The following is a 19,733-nucleotide window of genomic DNA, read 5'->3' on the forward strand; positions in this document are numbered from 1 at the left end:
AAACAACTCCAAGATTACAGATAAACAAAATCTGAAAGTTTTAACGGAGAAATCCCACAAATCTAAAATAGAATGTCAGAATCCCACAGAGTTTCTGGACTTCCATTGTGATGAAAGCCAAAGGGAGCTTATCAGAATGTGTTATACTTTTCAAATCCTTGGATACTTTGTGGGGCTGGATAGATGCTTACAGGCAACACTATACCTACAATGTAACTAGTATGTACTGGTACTTTGAAGTCTTTTTCCAAGTCTAGCAGTACTTAATATGGTAGTGGACCTTTCAGACTTGTCACAGATTATACCAAGTCCCTGCTGAAAACTGAATAGGGTAAAACCTCAAAACTCTGGCCTGAATTTCAGCTTGGGTGGCATTCCTATTTATAACCAATATTTCATAGCACTCATATTTGACATGAGGTCAGTTAGAAAGTCTACTGTCTATACTTTTTCATTTCTCATGCTGTATAAATGTTAAGGTTTAATGTCACCTATGATTTCTTGAAGAGCTGTATATTTTCTCCAACTGTAGAGACACAGTTATCTCAGAAAATTTCAATCTCTTATATTTGCCATTTAAAATCTGTAGCCATCTGCAAGAATGTGGATATGACTTGTTGAATTTCATGGAGTACAATCTGTGCAAACACAGAATGGGCTGTGTAACAGGCAGTGCTACCAACTGTCATGGACTCTTGACATCTTGCAGACTATTAGTGCACAATCAGTACGGCTTTTATTCATTGTGAAGACAGAGAGAAAGACAGATCACAAATAATTTATCTTAACATCTGAAGTTGCCAAACCACCTTCCCCTCAGGGCATCTACAGCAAATGAGATAATAGTGCCAGTATTCAAGGGAAAGAAGCTGTAGCAACGCAAATTATTATCAGACTTTTTGTAAAACGAACTGAAGAGAGAACATACAATTCCCGTGAACTTCGAAGCTAGAAGTTAAATTCCTTACCTTAAATTGAGGGGCACTTCTCCTAGCCCACCCCACCCCATTCCACCTTGTGGCTATGACCATGGATAAAAATTTAACAAACAGAAAAAGGTTAACAGTACTATTTACTACATGAGCAGCAAGTTTGGACTCTATGCAAGATGTATAAACAATGGACTTTCAAACACTGCATGAGTTCCGATAGACAAGAATCAACATACCATTGATTTGGAGGTAAAAGGCTGAAACAAAAAGGTAGGTTCATAATTCACTGGGTGTGGAAGGGGATGGAGCAGAGAAAGTGAGGGAAGAGTTTCCCTCATTTCTCCTTCTCTCCCATTCTCCACAGGATATCCCTTTGCATCTTCCCATGGAATTTGTGCAGGAACCCAGCAGTTGTCACACACCCCAAAATCAGCAGCCGACAAAAGCAGACCCAAAACCTTCAGCTGGATCCAAAGGTATAATGACATTAACAAAGGAATGGCATTTTTGCTGCTGGATGATTTTGCCAATTGCCCTCTTCAGCTGCAGAACTCCATTCCATCCCCACATTATTTGTGATGCTGCCTTGAGCCCACAGGAACATAATTTATCCCATCTTTTGCCAAGTGCAAGTGGTTTCAGTATGTGCTCAGGCTTACTGTAATGGTCTCTGGAGCAACTTTCTAAAGGAAGTCTGGACTGCTTCTTCCCTTCTGCCCATTCAACAAGTGAGCAAGTCTGTGTTGTATTGTAGAGGATATGACTTGTAGAGAATATGATCTTATGATCATAGAGAATCTGACTGAAAATGCTATTAATTGTGGTATTTTGTGTACTGTTTTGTTGTATTTTAAAAAGTGTATTCAATTTTTAAAATTTCTGACTCCCCCCACTGCAGATATACAATAATTCAAGGAAATAAACAGCAAATCACAGAAGTAAAATTAGGAAGTGGAAATAAAAAAATTTAGCTTTAACATATACACTCAAATCCACTTTATCTGTGACCTATCAGAATTAAATTTAAAAAGAACCCAATAGACTGTGATATGATCTAAAGATCAGATACTATTTCAGTAGGTATTTTACCTCAAGTTTAACTTGAATGAGCAAATAAAAATTACCTTGTTTTCCTCCAAAAACTTCAATTTAACAGATACATCATTACGCATTTTATCATATTTTTCTTTATGCATCTGAAATAGCTGTTGTGACTGCTCAATCTTTGGCAAAGTATTTGCATCACGTGGGCCAAGATTCAGTTCTTCTAGATCTGTGCGATAAGCATCATATTCGATCCTGAGAAGAAAAAGTTAGCATAACTTGCATGATTTGTAGAGTCATGCAGTCACATTTCTTAAAAATCAGTTTATTTATATATTTAGATAGACAATTTTATTTTTTCCTGAATTCTTGTATCACATTCTGCATTCTTTACAATTTGACAGCAAATTGGGCATGCAATATGGGTTTGTCTACACACTATACACAAGTAAAACACTCTGAGTCCATGAACATGCTCATGGGCTCATGGCAGCTTGCAGCTTTTCCAGTTCAAATAACCTTTCTCAAAGGGGCTCATAATTTAGCCAGGGGGACATGACAGAGGGAGACCCGGAGGGGAACTCCACAAAAGAACAAAGTCTAGAGACCTCCCCAGAAGCGGGTAGTGTCGTGGAAGGACATTTTTTTTTCTTTATAGAAAACAATTGTGGGACGGGGGCACCCTCTGGTCCAATCTTTTTGAAACTTGGGGGTTCCTCAGGGGAGAGACTTCTGCAGATTTGCAAATTTGGTGCCTCTCCTTCAAACCCCTTCCCCACCAGACATTACACCCTATGTTTTGCCACTGACTTCCATGGCCCATAGGGTATAATCAAGCTGCATATACAGGAATAGCAGAGTATCTCCCAAACCAGATTCAGGCACCGAATCTGCTATTCAGATATATATATCCTTCAAATATCTTTGTGCCCCAAATCCAGATTTTACCAAAAAATTTTTTGCACACCCCTAGTTCCCACTATCAACCCAGCATGTTATTTTTAAACTGAACTGCAGAAAAGGAACTGTGATAGGGGAAAACATAGCTGTACACAATATTCCTTTACAGGCTTCTAAAGACACTGTTGAGATTGCAGCATCTATATTCAGTATTAAAATTTGTTTCTTATACAGTGTGCATCTTAATGTGGTACACACTCAAGGACTTGGATCCTACCAGCTTTTCCATGGCACAAGAGGGAAGAAGGTCTAACCTAATTACCTTCTTTCATGTAGCTATCTTTCTTATTTACTTTTTTACTACCAAGGTCCCAAAATCTTAAGCGTAACCCTTTCAGAGGTAAAAATAGGCCTCCCTCCCTCCTGCACCAGTGGAAAAGTTGGTAAGAACCAATCCAGCATGGCTAATTTAGTACATATACAACACACGGTTCAACAAAAGGATAACTTGTGTCTCAAAACCATATTCTTAACAACTATAGATAATATTGCATGAAGTATTACCTGGCACTTTCATACTGCTTTACAGTCATTAATGTATCCTCAATAGTTTTATTCACCAAAGTGTTCACACTGGCAATAAAAAAGTTAATTGCTCCAAGAAGAGTTTCTCCATTTTTAGCAAGGAGTTTCTGAGTATCAGCATTATATCCAAACTCTTCCTGTTAAAGAGAGCAAAGACATATTAGTGGTGTTTTTTAATGATTCTCAGTTATTCATTACATATCAAAGCCAGTGCATGCTTGCTGCATATGTTGGGGAGTGAAGCCTATGATCATATACCCCTATTCAGTCTACTAGCTTATTATAAAAACAAATGAATTGACAGATATTAGTTTACAGAATTGACAGATATTAGTTACAAATTAGTTTAGGCAAGGCAATAATTCATCCTGTGCACATTTTCTTCATTTAATTTCAAAGAAGCCATCAGTTATTAGTCAGCCTTACTGAAAACTGAATGAAACAACTTTAGGAATATGACCACAGCCTGTTAATGCAATAAAAAGCAATTAAAATCTTACATGGAGTTCTAATGATTTCAAACTCAGGTCTGCAAATGCGTCACCAAGTTGTCTTTGTGTATGCACCATCTGGAAAAGCTGTGTAGACAATGTCTGTGCCAGTTTCAGGACGTTTTCATATTTCTTTTTGTTATCCCTCAGGATTTCTATTTGGGATTCCAACTCCAGATCTACTGTTCGTGAACCTCGGCCCAGTTTTTCAGAGATTATTTGACGAGTGCACTGTAAATTTTGAAAAACAAGAGTTTAAAATTCAGCAAAAGCTTATGCATCCAGTTCCAACTTGCTCCCTTCCACTGCAACTCATCCACACTGTTTCTATCTGCATGATATCACTGACAGAATAAGGAAAGAATGCCACACGTGGCATTTAGTCCCCAACAGGAAAAAAGCAGGTGTAGGTGAAGGGCTTTCTGTAGCTATCCCCTTTCACGTAAAACTACCAGAATTTTCCAAATGTGGGTATCACATATCATTTGGGTACTCCTTTATCTGACAAGTGAGTAGAAAACGGCATTTAAAGGACTTCCAAAACAGGAAAAAACCTCTGGCACAAAGCCCCAACAAGCAATTAAGAAACCCTATAAACAGTTTTAAAAGCATGTAGAAGAATGTAAGCTTTGATTAATAACAGATATTCTCCAGTAGGTGAATGAAGATGGTGGGATGGCACAGTCAATGAGCTTTAGAGAAAAAGTATGCTTGGTATGAAAGTATTTAAGCAAAGAATCTGGAACAGGCTTTCAGGTACTATACAGAATCTGGAACATACTTCAGGTAATATACAGTAAAGAAAAAGGCCCACTAAGATGGAAGAAAATTAGAGCAAGGGTGATTATTTCACAAGAATATTGCTACATGTAAATATTGGCTTTTCTCCCCAAAGACACAGATAAAGTAACAAGGAAGACATAAAAGCATGTATTTTCCTATAATCAGCATATGATGCCAAATATCAAACTATTACTGAATCCGCATATTCTGGTATGGTTTAAAACAACTATAACACACACACAAAAAAAACTGAAATCCAAGAAGCCTGTTCCAACATATGACTACAGGAAGAAATTCACCCAGGTTAGTGTGTACTATTTAAATATTTTCACTGTAAAATCACTAAGGAGAAAAATACCATTAGCAGTTTAAGTCAAGAAATTTGGTATAAAAGTAATCACATAGGCTGTGCCAAAAGATCAGGCAGTAACATCTCCATGAGTCTCTTGCAAATCAGTAGGCTGTGTCAAAAGATCAGGCAGTGCCACCTACATAGGTCTATTGCAAATCAGTGTGCGCTGCTCAATAAACTGAAAGGACAGATTGCAGGACTATGAAGATATTCACTGGAAGCCTGTGAAATATATTATTGAAGACTGGGACCGATTCTGCACTAGGCTTGTTCCGGGTGGAGAGCCCTTTTGCTCCTGGCGCTTCTCTCCATTTTTGTACAAGCTGCCCTGGAGGTGTGAGTTGGCATGCAGTTTTTCTGCAGCAAGCAAGATCCTCTTACAAGTGGTTTCTGCTTGCTGCAGAAAAGTTGCACGCCAACTCGCAGCTCTGGAGCAACTTGTGTGAAAACCGAAAGAAGCAGTGGGGGCAAAAGTGCTCTCCACCCAGAACAAGCCCTAGTGTGAAATCAGTCTGGGTCAACTTCTGCATCTCCGGTTAGCAACTAAACTAGAACCAGGCCACCTAGCAACTCTAAGACACACTCCTTCATTCACAGGGGAGAGGTAGCCAAGAGCTACTGCTACTCTTATTCTTGCCATTAACTTAAACTAAGTTTACCTTATGACCAACCACTACCCTCACCACATCACTGTAATTGTCACTTGAACTAAGACGTGGAAATGTCATGTCAAAAAAGGCCACCAGCTGCAAGCCCTCACTTGTCAGGCAGTGCATCCAAAATGAAACTGCAACAAATAGACTGTATATGTTGCTAAAACATGAGCTTGGAATTTTACCTTGTATCAGAGCCCAATTTATGAGCTTAAAAGTTACCTTAAAAATAGGCTTTTCAACATTGCACTGATTTGTGCAAATAATCCTGTGAAAGGCCAATTGGAGCAAGTTCATAAATTTTAAACTGGTTTTGTCTGCAAAAACAACTTGCGTATTTTTCTGGCTAAAGGCTAAAAATGTCATTTTTTGTTACTGCTGCTATGTAGACATGCAAGAGGCAAATAACTCATTAAAAGGATTTCAAGTCATCCTGAAAATAGGAGACCAGATGACTTCAGCATTACTTGTTCTTCTGAGTATGCCTAAATCAAAAGTCCGTAGAACTTAGTTAAGTTTACCAGTGTCTGAGGAACAAGCCAAGCAGCAGAACACAAAGGATGTGAAAGAATTTACCATTCATTTTTTGAGGGGAAAAAGAAACATTTCATTAATTTAATCCTTATTTCAAACAAACACCCTCTGGAGAAGTGGTATAGGATAAGTGACCAATTAAGACTTAACTCTCCTCATTCTCATTCCTCTCCAATCACATATTGTTCAATGATCCTGTTGTGTTGCAAGTGTTATCTTAGTGCAGTTCATGGATATTACCATACAACTTTGCTAATAGTCAGTGATACTTTTAACAGGTACCTGCTTGAGTTCCAGGGTGGTAATTCAGATAACCTGATCCTTCAGACTTCTAAGATGTGTGCATGTGTCTGAGAGCATAGGCAATGCAGATCCATTCCATTGGAACTGCTGGACAGCAGTCAACAGGGTTGCACTTGCCTATAAGTGTTGTTCATCATGTGGTCTTCTCCGCAGATACACATTATTATTTATTTATATTATTTGGTTATTTATCATTTGGCTTTCTCACTGAGACTTAAGGTGGATAAAAAAAGGTAAAGGTAGTCCCCTGTGCAAGCACCAGTCGTTTTCGACTCTGGGGTGACGTTGCTTTCATGTTTTCACAGCAGACTTTTTACAGGGTAGTTTATCATTGCCTTCCCCAGTCATCTACACTTTCCCCCCAGCAAGTTGGGTACTCATTTTACTGACCTCAGAAGGATGGAAGGCTGAGTCAACCTGGAGCCGGCTACCTGAACCAGCTTCCGCTGGGATTGAATTTAGGTCGTGAGCAGAGGGCTCCGACTACAGTACTGCAGCTTTACCACTCTATGCCACGGGGCTCTTAAGGTGGATTACATAGCAGAAATCAAGTACAATCAGAAGAATGGGACATCCAATGAGCCATGCAGTAGGTTTTAGGTTATAGAAATCTCAAACAGACCTGAACAAAGCATGAGCTTTTAAGCATGTACAGGGCACTCAGAGATGAAAGGTTCAAAGCTTTCCAGCCCTTTCCATAGTTCAAGGAGCACTCCTCTGTCACTCAGCACAAGCAAACTCCTTGCCAAAACCAGCATGTGACTTTCCTCTCAGTGCTCCCTTTGTTGCCATGGAGCATTAAAGGATGCATAGAGCCAAAGCTCAGTGGGGAAAGGAGGGAGGGATGCGTACCTGCACAGAACAACAATCACAGGCAAGTGTGGCTGTGTATGCAGTCAGCTGAGACACAGAAATACATACTGATCTTTCTTTCCCTTCTTTTAAGTTCAAGTCCTATAGTCCTGAAGCAGACTTTTAAAAAGACAGGTTGTTAGATTTCTATAAATTTCTGTCTCTTTCAGAACAGTATATCCTTGCTAAACTTCATATGACTATCATTAAAATAGGCATGTAGAGAATAAAACTAGTCTTCCATGTCCAGTCTCCCCTCAGATGTTGGCACATTCTCCGGGATGCAGTGGGTCACTTTCATTAGGGCCTTTGTCCTCATGCACATCCATCCAACCCCTTCAGACTGGTAGGAAATGAGGTTCTTAGAAGACTGTGAACTTGCCCAGAGGCATATGGAAACTCTTAACCACCACTTCCAAGCTTCCCTGTAAGTCCCCATGTTAAATATTCTAATGTTTGTGTTCCAGAAAGCAAATTCAAAGCCACAGAAGCATTAGATCAATAACAATGACTGAATTTTGGAAGTATGAACATCATGTCATGGAATATTACAGGATGGGCAAGGAAAGCTCTCAACCAGGAGCTAGTACAGAAGTTAAGCCTTTGTGATATTATCCTCCTTCAAGAGACTTGGCTTACTAAACCACTTCCCTGGTTTCTTTTCTTTTTCCATGCCGACACTCAAAGAGTAATTCAGAGCAAGCCTTTCCTGTCTCATCACACGAACCAAAGGTACAATGAACCCTGCTTATATCACTCCCTCCAGACACTATGTCTGTTTTTATCTAACCAATTTCTCATTTTGAGGAATGTCTTATTTGGCTCCTCTGTCCTCCAATAAAGAAACCCTTGCTTTTTAGACTTACTTAGAATATTTAGTGACACTGTACCTAGAAGTTCCTGTCTTTCTGGCTGGTGACCTAAATGCCCAACTAGGCTCACTGAATGAGGCACTGATTAACTCTTAAGTGCTGGTTTGGATACCATTACTCACTAAAAATGCTGGATGACAGATCTATAAAGAACAAGAGAATTCATTTTGCAGGTTCTTGTTTGATCTGCAGCCCACTATAACCTTTTGATAAATAATAGCAATAGTTAGTTTGACCCTCAGGGAGAATTTACTTTTCTTTGAGGGACTAGCCTTATTAACTACATTTGTATCACTTCCTCCTATATACAGTAGATTAGGTATCCTCCTTTCAATTGGTGAGGTTCTAGAAAGTAATTATCTGCTCTTTTAATTTGTCTTAAAGCCTTTTCTTCTCCATTGTCAACTTCCCCATTTCCTATCTCCCCCTTTTCTTCAACACCAGTTACTAAACTCAAGCCACTGAGAAGGAATCAATATGCGGTCTCCAGGATTCTCTCCTAATCTCAATGCCCCCTTTACTGGGGCCCTGAAAAATAAGAGTTTCATCTACTGACCCCCGAGACTGCATAATCTATTCGTTCAGCTGATGTATGTGTTATAATCTAATTACACTGTACCTTTGGTTCATTCTAGAGTTATTTCACCTTCTCCCAAAAACAGATGGTTTGACCCAGAGTGCTGACAGCTGAAAGTGTTGAGGTCAAGAGCCTACAGCCATTTTAAGTTTTCCAAATCTAGCCACTCTCTTGCCTTTTATATGAAGGTTAAAGGTCTCTGTAAGGACAGACTCAAATCCTGTAAACACTTTTACAGGCAACTAAGCTGGTCCATTGGGCAAATAGAGATAACAAATCATTTTGGCAAATAGCTTCCAAGGGCCTTAAAAACAGCCAAGCACTAAATTATCAAATTTCCTGTTTGGGAGGCACATTTTAACAATTTATTTAATTCCTTTACAGCAATCTCCCCTCCATTAATGGAGGTCTCTTTGACAGTTTGCTCCACTGGGACCCTGAACTATGGCTGAGATCATCCTACTAATAAACTGCCTAAAGGCAGGCAAGACTCCTGGGCCAGATTACACTCCTCCTGACTTGTTTAAAGCTGACCTTTCCTAGTGGGCCCCAGTGCTTGCTAAATTATTCATGGTGATAGATGCATCTACCTATGGAGGCAGGCTATTTTTATACCAATTCACTAAAAAGGAGACACCAAGAATCCTACAAATTCTTGTACAATTAGCCCCTTACCTGTGTTAGGTAAGTTATACACTCTTTATCTAACTCCAAAAATTGAAAACATGGATCAAGAGCTATTCTGACTTGGGTCCTGAGCAGACCGGCTTTAGAAAGAGGAATTCAACTTTGCACCATGCCCATGTCTTTCACCCTCTGGCTGCAAACTATCACACATATAACATTGCAATATTTGACATCTATGGAATTAAAAAGTTACAAATGCCTTAGTTTAGTACAAGCAAAATTGCAAATATACCCAATACTTGAGAGAAAATTGCAAACTTATACACTGTATGCTATCTTAGCACATGTACCTTAATTTTTGCTATCTGGTTAAAGAAAACTAAATTCTCTGTGGAACTTTCAGTTTTTCCCTGAGCTTTTGGTGCAGTTTCTGTCCCACTTTCTTTTAATCTTTTTTCTCCCTCCTGCAAGCTAGGGCAATAAGCTACTTTTTACCCATTCTATGGGTAAATGTGTCACAGTGGTTTGAGGGAGAAATAAAAAGGTCAAAGGACAATAGAAGGCATGCAGCAGCTGAGAAGCAGTGAAAGCCCAGAATGCTTCCCACATAAAGATTAGGTATCCTTCTACATGCATCTTGGATTTAAGAGTTGAATATGTCTACACTACAGCATGACCACCTTTTCTTTAAAAGTATTCCACTAAGAAAATGTATCATATATCAATAGTTTTTTTTCTGGTACTCAAAATTTCCAATTTTTCAGTTAGAAAAATTGAAGAAAGGCGGGCCTTGAGGTGGGAACATTCCCACCCCCATTATTTCCCTAGGTTTTTTTCCAGGCTTTCACATCTCTATATAAGAGCCCCTTTTCACAGGTTCTGAGGCATGAGAGAGGAAAGAGTTTCTGGCACCAATATAGCTTTCCCAATGAGCTGCCTTTAACTGGGAGACCTTATTGTGCGCCTGGAGTGTATACTTCTTACAGCAGAAGCCCCCAAATTATGCATTTCTTCAAGATAGTGGAGACACATCCTGTGGTTCTCACAAACCCCTAGTTCGTGCTTTGTGAACCAGCCTGGCTCGTGCCAAACTTGGGTTCGTGGATTGGTTTGTGCCCATCCCTAGACAGAATGATCCTTTCCCCACAGTGGTGAGGGAAAGACTGAGGGGAGGGTTTGCTTTTCTCCCTTGTTCATGTGCCAGATTTGGCAGGAAGGAGCCAGCTAGTGTCAAAGGGCTGGGGAACACTCCTCACACTACAGAATCAACTGAAAAGCCTTGGAAATTTCACCTCAGCAGTTAGCCCGTGCAGTTTCAATGTGAGACTGCACAAAAGCCGTGAAACTGAACAGAAACTGTCCTATTTACTGTCAGTATTTCTTCTTAAGACTCCCCTCTTTGGAATTATTTTACACAGAATCAGCTATGTACATAAGGATACAGAAATAAGTCACATGAACATTATGTTAGCTTGCCTGGAGCCTTCTTGCCCTTGACAACTGTTTGCCTCCCATTCATCTCAAAGTAAAATTATTCTGAAACTATGTGCTTCAGAAACATCCAGCATTGTCTGACTGAAGAATTAGGACCTTCCATACTAACATTCCCTTTTTAAAAATGGGTTGAACCTTAACAATAAAAGGTAGAGGATGATCAGTCTTCCCAAATATTCCTACTTAATGCAGCCCACTAACCTGTTTAGCTTTTTGTCTATAAGGATCTCCAGCAAAGCCTGCTGGTGAAGGGAAGATCCACTTCTACCAGAAGAATGGCAGATACAACCTATTGCTTGCATCCTCCTTTCCCAATACTGGCAACAGATCTTTTATAGCATGTCATACTGGCTCCAGACAACTGAAACCTGATGTAACCATGGAACTTCCTACACAGAGCCTGTGCCAGTTCTTTAGACTGCACACCAAGGATACTTCCTAGTCCCTAGAACAATTTTTAATGAATGTTCTTGCATCAACTTTTCATTAGACATAATTTGAGGTAATGATTTTTGTATTGTGAACCACGAGTCATAATGCCAAACTGTTTGCATGGGGAACAAGACACTCAAGAATATTATTAACAAAAAAATGACAGATGTGAACAGAGATTCTGTTTTAAAAGGCAACTAAGGCACAAACCACACAGTATATTTTCTTCTATTTTTATTTTCCAAATTGGGGGGGGGGAATGGAGAATGATGGTGGTAGATGAGCTCTTTAAATCCATTCTTCCTATGCCCTTTCCCCACAAAAACAGTTACAGATTAGCAACTTTTACCTCTACTAGAGAAAATGTATGGGGTACCACTATTCCCCCCCCCCCCAGCAAGAATTAAAATGGTTTTGAGGATAGCTTTTTACAGCAAGAAAAAGGTAGGGAAGAAACAAGTTAGAGGAACTCCCATCCACATAGTATTTGCCTTCTCAAAACGCAATGCCAGCTACTGCATTTGTAAAATTATTTTAAAATAATCATGAAACAAAATGTAATACTTGGTATAACCCAGAGTTACAAGTTAGATAGGGCAAAATAAATGAATAAAATAAAACATCAAAGACAAATTATTTGCCTGAAGTTGTTCATAAATTTAATCCAGGACCAATTCATACAAATCATTTGTCTCACCTTGAAGTAATTTCAGCCTTCTCTAAGAATGTACTTAGAAGGATAATCAATTTATAAACCAATATAATCTTGGTATAGTCAACAGCATATCATATGATTGTACAATATGTTCAGCTAGGGGTATGGTAACAATGCTCAGCTTTTACATTCTGAAAATATACCAAGATAGCAGGACAGATCTTACTTACGCCACCCCAGAAGCATATCATTTCTAACTTCTGTAATACCCATGCATGCTTTCCAAAATATGCATGCTAAAAAAGCATTACCCTTAAATCTTTAAAATGGGGAGCAAGACAACTGCATTATCTGGCACAAATATATTGAGTCATATCCGCTGATTGTTCCCATTGGTAAAAGGGCACTTTATAAGTGCAGTGGACAGCCAGTGTGTGTGCATGTGGTCGGGGGAGGGGGGAAATGTATAAGTTCTGTTCTATGAATGGAGTTTGGCTTACAGTTGGCTAGATAAAAGTGATGGGAATGTTGTGCACTTACATAGGATGTCACTATGTGAAATGAGGTATCTGATGTTAGTGGCACGGTAGGCACACTGTTCTCCATGAGATTCTGAATGTACAATAAGGCAATTACATTTATCCAGACACAAAGAATATTTTGACTCTTTGCAGAAAAGGAATGTATTGCATGTACTGGCTACCTGAATTATACAGTAAAATTAATTATATTGTTTTCCTAAACTGAAGAGATTTGGCATCCTAACATAGCTTTTCCCAGTTACTCAGATCTGGTACTATTTTATTCTAGGGAATTAGTACTGAGGGATGCATGCCTCCTGGGATGTATTCTTCAACTCTTCCATCCCCCAGGAGAAATTATTAACCAAACCATGAGTTGGAACCCAAAATGGCCATGAAATACTATCTGCTCCTAAGCAATACTATGTTTATAAACAAACAGTAAAAAATAAACTTGCTCAGTGTAAAGTACTCTGAGTACTGCATTTTAGGTTGGGAGAGGGAAAAGGTAGGTTGGGCTTTCTTTGCAAGTGAATCCTGGAAAGCACAATACATTTAGAAATAGGTCCTACTTCAACAAGATTGCAGGTTCTGCTATAAACTGCTAGAGTCTGAAGCCCTAATTCTACTCCACTCACCCCCACGCTCACAATGTTTTATGATTCCTGAAGGGTAATAAGCATACTCAGCTCTCATTGGAAATATTTGGAGGCTTTAAAAAATTTACAAATCAATGCATTTCTACATGGCTAAGAAGCCCTCCCCGTGTATATAACCTTATCTTTTTGATAGCAGCACTACTGGTAGGCACTAGATCATTGAGTTCACTATTTGCAGGGGTGATATAGCTGTGACAATATGAGCAGCATTGATGGGTGGGAGAGTCCTGACATAACACTTTACTAGATTACAGATTAAAGGAGTGGCAATTCACTTCACTGAGAAACCTGTTGAAAGGTGACATAAGAAAGTCTCCACCCAGATCACAAAATAATACCACTGAAACATGAAGTGTCTCCTGCTTTACAATTTGAAATCCACAAACTCAAAACCATGAGATGTAATAATGAAAGTTAAGATCTTATTGTGAACTTCTTACAGACAGAAGTGTTATTAGTGATGCAATTCATTCCAAATTCAACATTTATGCTACATGATTGTTTTGAATAACTATTGATTCATTTTAGCTCAAGACAAGTTGACACTCAAGATTCTTTGACAAACTTTAAAAACAGATTATGTTCCTTACTATATGCCTTTCATAACCTTCCTTCATCCCCAAAATGCCAGCGTACCAGAAGATTAGAAGAAAAACAAAACGACGCATGTCAGTCTTACTTAAACTTCTTTCTGATAAACTGCCAAAACCTTTTACATGTGAAGCAAAAATGTCAGGATATTGAAGTGAATACAGTGAATCGTTTGTAAATAAATACAAACCTTATAAGTGTTTAGGCTCCACTTTCTCACAAGTTCCAGTTTTTCCATGGCTGGATTCTTCACCTCATCTGCCAGAACAACTGGTCCACTTTTTTGTTGCATTCGTATATTGCCTGCTTTAGAAGCCACAAATAAGAAATCAGATACTCAAGTGTTGATATGACTGCAATGGTGAAATATTTAAAGTAAAAGGCTACAAAGTAAAAAAAATTCTATATCATTCTGAAGAGACTAGTTTATTAATCTGGACCTTAGTATTATAATAAGTTAACTTTACAAAATAAGATTGCTTGGGCATTTGTATTGACATCTATTATTACTAGTAACCTAGAGCTCTTAATTAAACTACTTTAAAATACAGTCTTTCTTAAACAGCACACTTTAAAAACAAAGTAGACCCAACACATTACAGAGTTAGCCAGATGCTTCATTTTTCACCACATGCAATTGAGATATTTGTCTCAGCATTCTGGAGAATTAGGATTTTCCCAAGCATGAGGACAATATACAGCACTAAATACCTTCAAGCTTTACCACCAATAATTTCATTAGTTTCTTAAACTGTGACTACAAACGCATTAAAGCTTAACTGGATGCAAGCCACAGCAAATTCTAGAGCAAATAGGCATAGGATCCAGGTTGCAAGACTGACACAAAATGTTACTGTCTGCTGATTTATGAAGAGGTCCTATCAGAAATCAAAGCTGAATCTATCTCAAAGCAAATGTAAAGGACAATTAAAAACTCCACCTAAAAGTTGAAAACCTACAGAGTGTATTGGATTGCTGCTCAAATACTCTCAAAAAGTATTTGCACTCTTTCCAGCCCAACCCCTACTTCTTTAACACCCTCATTTATAATCCCAGCAAAAATTTACACAGTGTCACATTTCATTCTGCAAATGGTGCAGGCATTGTGATGAGTACTTAATGTATGATGCAGTGATATCTAAACACAAAGGTCATGTGCTAGGGACCTGAAATTGACCCCAGAGCTCCTTGCATGAATCATCCATGGCAGTGGTCATTTTGTAGAAAAATAGGTGGTGGAGCTTATCCAGGGATTGTTATGCGGCTGCACATACTATTCAATGGACAAGGAGGTGGAACTCTCAGAAAGAGGAAGTGGAACTCTCAAAGGTTCAGGAGCTGTGCTCCTGTGAGCTCCCACTGAATCTGAGGCCTGCATTGATACTTCAGATGTTTTCATGTTCTAGAAGAGATGCATGAAGCTGTTCTGAAGAAACATTCCGCTTCTGCAGTGACACTAGTGGCTACTGCAAAGACACTGCAATGCAGAGGGAAGGAGCAGCCATATTCACATTTCTTCAAGTGACAAGAGCTACATCTGTGCACACACTTTCTGATCAGAATCATTCTTTACAATGCAGCATTACACAAATTCACAGTGTTATCAGTTTAGTGCTTCTCAAGAGCAGAAATAAATTTCTGACATGATGCTCAAGCAGTAGAATCTAGCTCCAGGCAGAAGACATTCATAGAAGACTTGCAAGCAAAACATCAATGATTCAGATAGGTCATGATAGCCATACTTTATTTAATTCAGATGATACAAAAGTCAAATAGATAATGTTTTTTTTTAAAAAATGCTTGTTAATGTAAGTAAATCACAATATGTTTCACTTCTGCAAACTGTGCAGTGTTCCTTCACATTACTGCTCATACAACCTCTTAAGTGCCAAACAACACCTTGCTAGCACAAAGATGAGCTGCCAGGGCTGAATGGACTCCAATGATGATGATATTATTTTAGTAAACAGGACAGAGCATGCTGAGACACATAGCAACCTGCAGGTCTAAAAAATACAACCTGAACTGTTTGCTAAGTTCAACGTAATAACCTAGTAGGAACATGTTTTGAGTAGAATCTCAAGAGCAACTGGCAACACTCTTTTAAAAGAAAAGGCAGAAAAAAGCCCCCAATCTGATTTGTATTGAGACCTACATCTAGCAGATCATAAGTATGCAGATTCTGAAGTGCTGTAAAATAGGATGTATTTACATGGAACAGCTAACACAGTTACTTGATTGCAGTGCTTTTCATAAGCCACAACAGTACATTCAGTATTCCAGTCACATTTGACTTTAAAAATCTGTAAAATATAGAGGCTTCAGAGATTCCTTCCTACCATTGGTCATCAGCCTATACTTGCAGCTTCATGAAGCCTGCAAAACACCCCTAAGTTGTAGCCAAGTAAATACTCCACTTTTACAAAGTCAAGTCACCAAGAGTGAAATAATTTTGTCAAAGTCCAATAACCCATGGAATAGCTTACACTGGACAGAGAATAATACATTACAACAGAGCACAGAACAACATTACTATTTACTGATAGCAAAAAGGCTCATAGTTGCAAGGTTAATTGTGTAATTTAAACATATGCTTGCCAGTTCTCATAGTGCACATTTCTGATGCAGTTACACTGGTTATTGCTTTGCAAAGGAAGAACATAGTATGGAGAAAGAAAAAGACTTCTGGCTGATTTGCCAAGGACAGAATAAAAAAAGCAGGAGTTATTCTTAGTAAAAGCAGCAGAAGTAATCATAAATCATCACTGTAGTTGGGAGTTAGTGTTGTATCAGCAAAGGGGTTATCTGCTCAGACCCCAAAATACCTTTGGGAACAATTAAATCACTCCCTTGTCCAGCCAGTCTGCTAGCTGCTGCACTGCTAGGAGATATAACAGGTGACATGGGTGGTGCTGAGGAACCTGGAAATGGGACATATACCATGAAAATCCATCTGTATTGGACCAACATTTCTTATACAAAAATACTAAATACTGGAGAAAATTCTTCTGAATAAGAAAGAATACTCTCATCAGGTGTAGAAATACCTGACAGTAAACATCCTTTAAAACACTTACAAAAATATTTTTGTTAACAATTTTATGCATTTACATCAAGTAAGAGAAAGAAAAAGGCTTAGTAAGAAAGTCTTCCAACATTCACAATGAAATAGTAGCAGTAGCCATAGAATCATTTTAATTATATGAACTACTTCATACAAAGCATTTGTATTCCTTTAATTTAGAGTTAACAGGCAGCAAGCCATACAGGGTATGACTTCTGCTTAAAATGGCTTTTGGGAAATGGGAGGCTTTGGTGTTTATGAACAGTAACAGTGTGGCTGAATCCCAAAGTCATTCTCCACTAATGTAAAGGAGAGGTGACTTTCTTCCACTACCCCCTCTCTATCACTGCAGACTTCACCCAGCCGTGCTGCTTAAGAGTTCCCTTAGGAACAGCATTGAGAAATCTGAATGGGCTAACTGGGAGGAGAAGCAAGAGTATACACTTCCTCAGGCAGAAATGCCTTCCCTTGTATTCTGCCAAATTTCATATTCAACCCAAAGGAAAAAAAAGAATAAAGGTAAAGGTAGTCCCCTGTTCAAGCACCAGTTGTTTTCGACTCTGGGATGACGTTGCTTTCATGCTTTCACGGCAGACTTTTTACAGGGTGGCTTGCCATTGCCTTACCACTTGGTAAAAAACAATGTTGGCTTAACTAAACCTTGACAATGATGAGCAGGGATGGAACAGATCTTAATATCATAATCCCTTTGATGCCATTTATGGAGGTGGGGGGGTATCAAGGCAGTTTTCAGTGTTCTGCATTTCCATTAGCACCGCAGATGTGAAAGAATAATGTTCTAGTGCAAAATATGTTGATTGTTATTACAGACATTTAAGAGGACAGCATGTGGTTATGATTATTTTCCTCATTTCCAAGTGTATCCAAGTCCAGAAATCAGAATGGACCAGTGCCTTCAAACATTTAGTGGAACCCCAGCATAACTTAACAAGAGAAAGCATCATAAGTCAAATCCTGAGCACGTTTGTCCTCCATCTCAGTGGGGATCAAAAGGCTGCAGGGGAGTTATCAAGGATTCAGAGGATTTTCCTACAAACCTTGGGGTCAAAACAGGCCTAGAAAGGACCCTGTCCCCTTGTCTTTTATTCACTGAAACTCAGCCTTGAAACACTGTGGTTGCCTAGCAATAGTCACAGAAGGAGTCCATTGCTTAAAGCTACATTACATTTTTTAAACCACCCAATGTGCGTGTGAGGTCTTTTTTTTAAGATTTCACATTTTTTGGCAAACCTGGGGCTCCTTTCAGGTTTGTAGAAAGATCTGTCTTGCCTGTTCATAGCTCCAATCACTGGATTTAAATATCCAAAGATTTAGCTGACTTCACTATTAGAATATAAAGATACATATATTCAGGTGGGTAGCCATGTTGGTCTGAAGCAGCAGAACAAGGTCTAGTGGCACCTTTCAAAGCAACAAAATTGATTCAAGGTATAAACTTCTGTGTGCAAGCACTCTTCTTCAGATACACTGAAGATTGAACTGTGGTATCTTGAAAGTGCCACTGGACTTAAACTTTGTTCTCACATCTGTTTGTTAACTCTCATATATGTATGCTAATTTACTGCCATTCACAGATCTTACCTATTGCCTTAACCTAATCTCAGCTATAATCACCAGTTACTTACGCATCTTGGCTCTAACAAGCCGTTCCTGGAAACTAAACCCACCACCTTCTCTCTACCTATATGTAATGGCTGAGGAAATTGTTTCACTGTATCTGAAGAAGTGTGCTTGCACAGGAAAGCTTATACATTGAATAAAATATTGTTTGTCTTAAAGGTGCCACTGGACATAAAAATTAAGCATGGGAAAACTTAAGAGCTGCACATTATATGTGTTAAAAATAATACAGAGTACTGTAAGAAATTTCAGATGTCTACGTAATTAGGATTATATACCTGATACAAATTTAGGTAAAACTGTATGCCCCCTTTTATCATGCTTTTTAACCACCAGGTTAGAACACCATGAAAACCTTCTGTGGCTATCAGATAATACCCCATGTGGAGTTTCAACCTATGGTCACTTCAAAAGGAGCAGCTCTGCGTGGTGAGCCATTTCATGTATACCAAATGAATTCCAACTACATAATTTGTTTTCTTACCTTCTCCATGAAGTAATCTTTGAGTAATAGAATTTCTTACACGTTCAGAAAAAGACTTGCTGATCCATAACACTATTATATTGATGAGACACTCTTCCAAATGCTGCCCAATTCCTTTTCAGGCAAAAAAGATGTATATACCACCTCCCAACATTAATGCATTACTTTTACCTTGAAAAGGTCCGGCTTCAGTGACCCCTTCCTTGGTATTGTCAAAGCCATGAGATGTAATCTGGGTTTCAGACAGACCAAGTCCAGCTGGTATAGAGCGTTTCAGGTCCTTGGAAATATTGGAATAAAAAGGGAAATCCATGTAAAAATCCCAATCCCAGAAAGCATTTAGGCCTTACAGAGCACTTTAAAGCATTTTAAACAAAGTAGTCTACAGCTTGCTATTGGGTTTATGGTGTCATAACATTCTATTATGATGACTTAGCACAATGCATTTTTTTCAAACTGGCATCTCAAATTTCATTTATGTTTGTGAGTCACATGCAATATGCCAATATTTTATCAGATGTGATACAGGTTGTACTTGAAACATATGGAGATGTGATGGTAGAGGCATGCATCCCTCTATAGATCACCTCTCAGAATGTGTTCTGAGTGTGTCAAGAATCAGCATCAATTCTTATGTTGATGATCAATACTATATTCTAATTTATTTTTTCCCCTTCTGGTAAGTTT

General features: G+C 38.7%; 1 protein-coding gene across 5 annotated transcripts in view; it reads right to left on the bottom strand.

The window, feature by feature from the left end:
* The window catches only part of ARFIP1 (ADP ribosylation factor interacting protein 1), a 71,817-nt gene that overhangs the window by 15,712 nt on the left and 36,372 nt on the right, over positions 1 to 19,733 (bottom strand). For 3 of the 5 annotated variants that reach the window (XM_060246640.1, XM_060246641.1, XM_060246642.1), the window contains 5 exons: positions 19,218 to 19,326; positions 14,048 to 14,160; positions 3,962 to 4,183; positions 3,441 to 3,598; positions 2,057 to 2,231 (listed from right to left, as the gene is read on the bottom strand). In XM_060246640.1, the coding sequence (XP_060102623.1) occupies positions 2,057 to 2,231; positions 3,441 to 3,598; positions 3,962 to 4,183; positions 14,048 to 14,160; positions 19,218 to 19,326 (777 nt within the window). Of the gene's footprint in view, positions 1 to 2,056; positions 2,232 to 3,440; positions 3,599 to 3,961; positions 4,184 to 14,047; positions 14,161 to 16,682; positions 16,779 to 19,217; positions 19,327 to 19,733 lie in introns of all 5 variants that reach the window. The other 2 variants (XM_060246638.1, XM_060246639.1) reach the window with 1 other exon arrangement.

The sequence above is a fragment of the Heteronotia binoei genome, chromosome 9 (assembly GCF_032191835.1).
Source record: "Heteronotia binoei isolate CCM8104 ecotype False Entrance Well chromosome 9, APGP_CSIRO_Hbin_v1, whole genome shotgun sequence".
Lineage (NCBI taxonomy): Eukaryota > Metazoa > Chordata > Lepidosauria > Squamata > Gekkonidae > Heteronotia > Heteronotia binoei.